This window comes from Alligator sinensis, unplaced genomic scaffold (assembly GCF_000455745.1).
Source record: "Alligator sinensis unplaced genomic scaffold, ASM45574v1 scaffold859_1, whole genome shotgun sequence".
NCBI lineage: Eukaryota > Metazoa > Chordata > Crocodylia > Alligatoridae > Alligator > Alligator sinensis.
In genome coordinates, this window is record NW_005842656.1 from 669,331 (window position 1) to 671,767 (window position 2,437).

Below are 2,437 nucleotides of genomic sequence, written 5' to 3' on the forward strand. Positions count from 1 at the left end.
CGAGCGGGGTGTGACAGTGTCCTCGAGGGGGGGGGGGTCGAGACAGGGCCCCCCCGTCACTGGGGGCCGTGCATTAGTGTCTGGAGTGTGGCAGTCTGCCGGGAGCGGGCCGGCCCGGCTGTCTCAGGTTACCCGCTCCCGCACAGCTGAGGCAGCAGAAAGGCAGGGAGGGCCTCACAAAGTGCTCGGTGTCTGAGCCGGCTCGGGGGCAAAGGGGGAGGGGGGGTAGGCCTGGACGGCCCGCAGGGCCCGGGGCCGCCTGGACGGCCTGCAGGCCCTGGCACGGAGCTCCCCCGTGGCTCTGCTCGCTCCTCGGTGCGGCTGGCTGCTCGCTAAGGAAGGGCCACGAGCTTTCAAGCTACCGGAGCTGGTCTCAGAGGCCTGGTGCGTAGGACGGAGAGAGGAAGCTGAGCCCCTGCCCTGAAGCACTTGGGGCCCTGCTGGTCCCGATCTAGTCTTTCACCCTGCCCTGGGGCCGGCTCCAGTGCCACGGATCGGGGCAGGCTGGAGCTCCTAGCCCTCGACCCTCCCCGGGTGCCCCCTCCCCAGCGCCATTCACACGGTGCCGCCTTGGTCCGGCCCGAGCGTGGCAGTCCTTGGTGCCAGCTCGACACCTGCCCGGCGCTCCCGGGGTGGGGTGGGCGGGGGGATGCCGGGGCTCTGCAGGGCATCGGCGTAGAGCTCGTCCTGGGCCCGTGGGCACTGCGCCATGCGCTGCAGCAGCGGTTTCAGCAGCCCCACGGTCAGCGGGGTGCCCGGGGCAGCAGCAAAGGGAGCGGGCTCTCCTGCCACGGGGCTGGGCAGGTGCTGCAGAACAATGGCGAGGATGTCAGTGGCTGCCAGGTCTGGGGGGCACAGCTCCCACAGGGTGCCCAGGTGCGGGTCCAGCTCGCGGTGCTGGGCCACCTCGGCCAGGAGCGTGGCGAAGATCTCCTTGTTGAGCAAGGGGCTGCGTGGGCAGAAGCGGCGGGCAGCCTCCAGCACACGGGGCCAGTGCCGCAGCCGCACGAGGAGCCGCACGGCCTGGAGCACAGCCTTGGGCCGCGCGCTGCACAGCAGCAGATCGATCTCCAGGTCCTCATCGCCCGCGGCCCCGGCCCGCCGGGTCAGCACAGCCAGCGCCCGCTTGTAGAGGGGCACACGGCCCTCGGGCCCGTCCTGGCTGCCGTAGGGCCACGCAGTGCCAGCGTATTGCTGTGTCAGCGCCACGAAGCGCGGCAGCCACGTGGGCTTGTAGCGGTGCAGGGAGCCACAGATGAGCTCGAAGAGCGGGAGTGCCCCGTTGCAGCCCCCCTCCACCTCCCGCGCCGCCGGGCCTCCCAGCACCTTCTTCCAGATGTCCGGCGTGGCCCGAGCAACCAAGAGCCCGTCGGTGCCCTGCCGCAGCTGCAGGCTGGCGCGCACGGCTTTCCAGGCGGCCCGGGGGAAGGAGCGGAAGATGGTGTTCAGGTAGGCCAGGTTGTCCGGGTCCAGCTCCGAGTGCAGGAGGCGGGCGAGCTCCTGCTCCACCAGCTCCTCGCAGTAGCTGTCCACCTCGCCCTCCGGCGCGCCCACCACACAGGCCTTCAGCACCTCCAGGCTGCGGTAGCTTTGCAGCTCCAGGCTCAGGGCGCTCAGCAGCTTGGCGTGGGGCCCCGGGAGCCCGTGGGGCGGCTTGTGCTGGGGGCGCAGGCCGCGGTGCAGGATGGCCGCCAGTGCGATGGGCGCCTGGAACATGCCGCCCTTGCGCAGCTTCTCCACCGTCAGCGGCGCGCTGCTGAGGCTGCGGCGCTGGTAGTACTTGCAGGCCTCCTGGAAGACCAGCTCAGACAGCGGGGGCTCTGGGCGCCCGCCTGGCTCCACGCCGCGGGGGACGTAGCTGTAGATCCCCGTCGGCATGAGGAGCTGCAGCTCCTCCTCGTCCTCCAGGAAGTGTACCTCCTTGGTGCTCAGCACCATCTTGTCCAGCAGCCGCCCGCTGCCCAGGTCGACAAGGTACAGCAGTCCGGCCAGCGCGCAGGCCAAGGTGCCGCTCCGTGCGTGCAGCTGCGCCGGGTCTCCTGGGGCCAGCGCGCTGCCCCCAAAGTCAAAGACGCGGCGCTGGGCGCCGTTGGGCTGCAGCAGGTCCACGGCGCCCCGGGGGCTGAGCAGCAGCAGGTCCCCCGAGTCCGACAGGGCGCAGGTGTGGATGTCCAGCGGGTCCAGGGCGGGCAGGAGCCCCGCGCACCCCGCCACCAGCTTCTTGAAGTCCAGCTCTCCTGCGGGCGGCAGGGGGTGGCTGCGGAGGAGCCCTCGGGCGGGCGCAACCAGAGCCATGCGGCTTTCCTGCGGGCACCAGACCAGCAGCAGCTTGGCGGCGCCGGCGTGGGCGTCCGGGGCGGGCAGCAGGAAGACGTGGCGCGGCGAGGCCAGGATGCGGTAGCAGGGGCAGTTGTGCAGCACGATGCGCACGGGGCCC

At 71.7% G+C, this 2,437-nt stretch overlaps 1 protein-coding gene across 1 annotated transcript; it reads right to left on the bottom strand.

Annotated features, from left to right (window-relative positions):
* Positions 1-332: 332 nt before the first annotated feature.
* On the bottom strand, positions 333-2,431 carry HPS6 (HPS6, biogenesis of lysosomal organelles complex 2 subunit 3). The gene has a single exon (XM_006033755.3). It carries the CDS (start codon positions 2,293-2,295, stop codon positions 556-558), a length of 1,740 nt encoding a protein of 579 aa, XP_006033817.2. The 5' UTR covers positions 2,296-2,431; the 3' UTR covers positions 333-555.
* Positions 2,432-2,437: the final 6 nt, after the last annotated feature.

What these genes read in the sequence shown, in the direction of transcription:
- HPS6 (XM_006033755.3), bottom strand. Translation starts at nt 2,295, where the DNA reads ATGGCTCTGGTTGCGCCCGCCCGAGGGCTCCTCCGCAGCCACCCCCTG.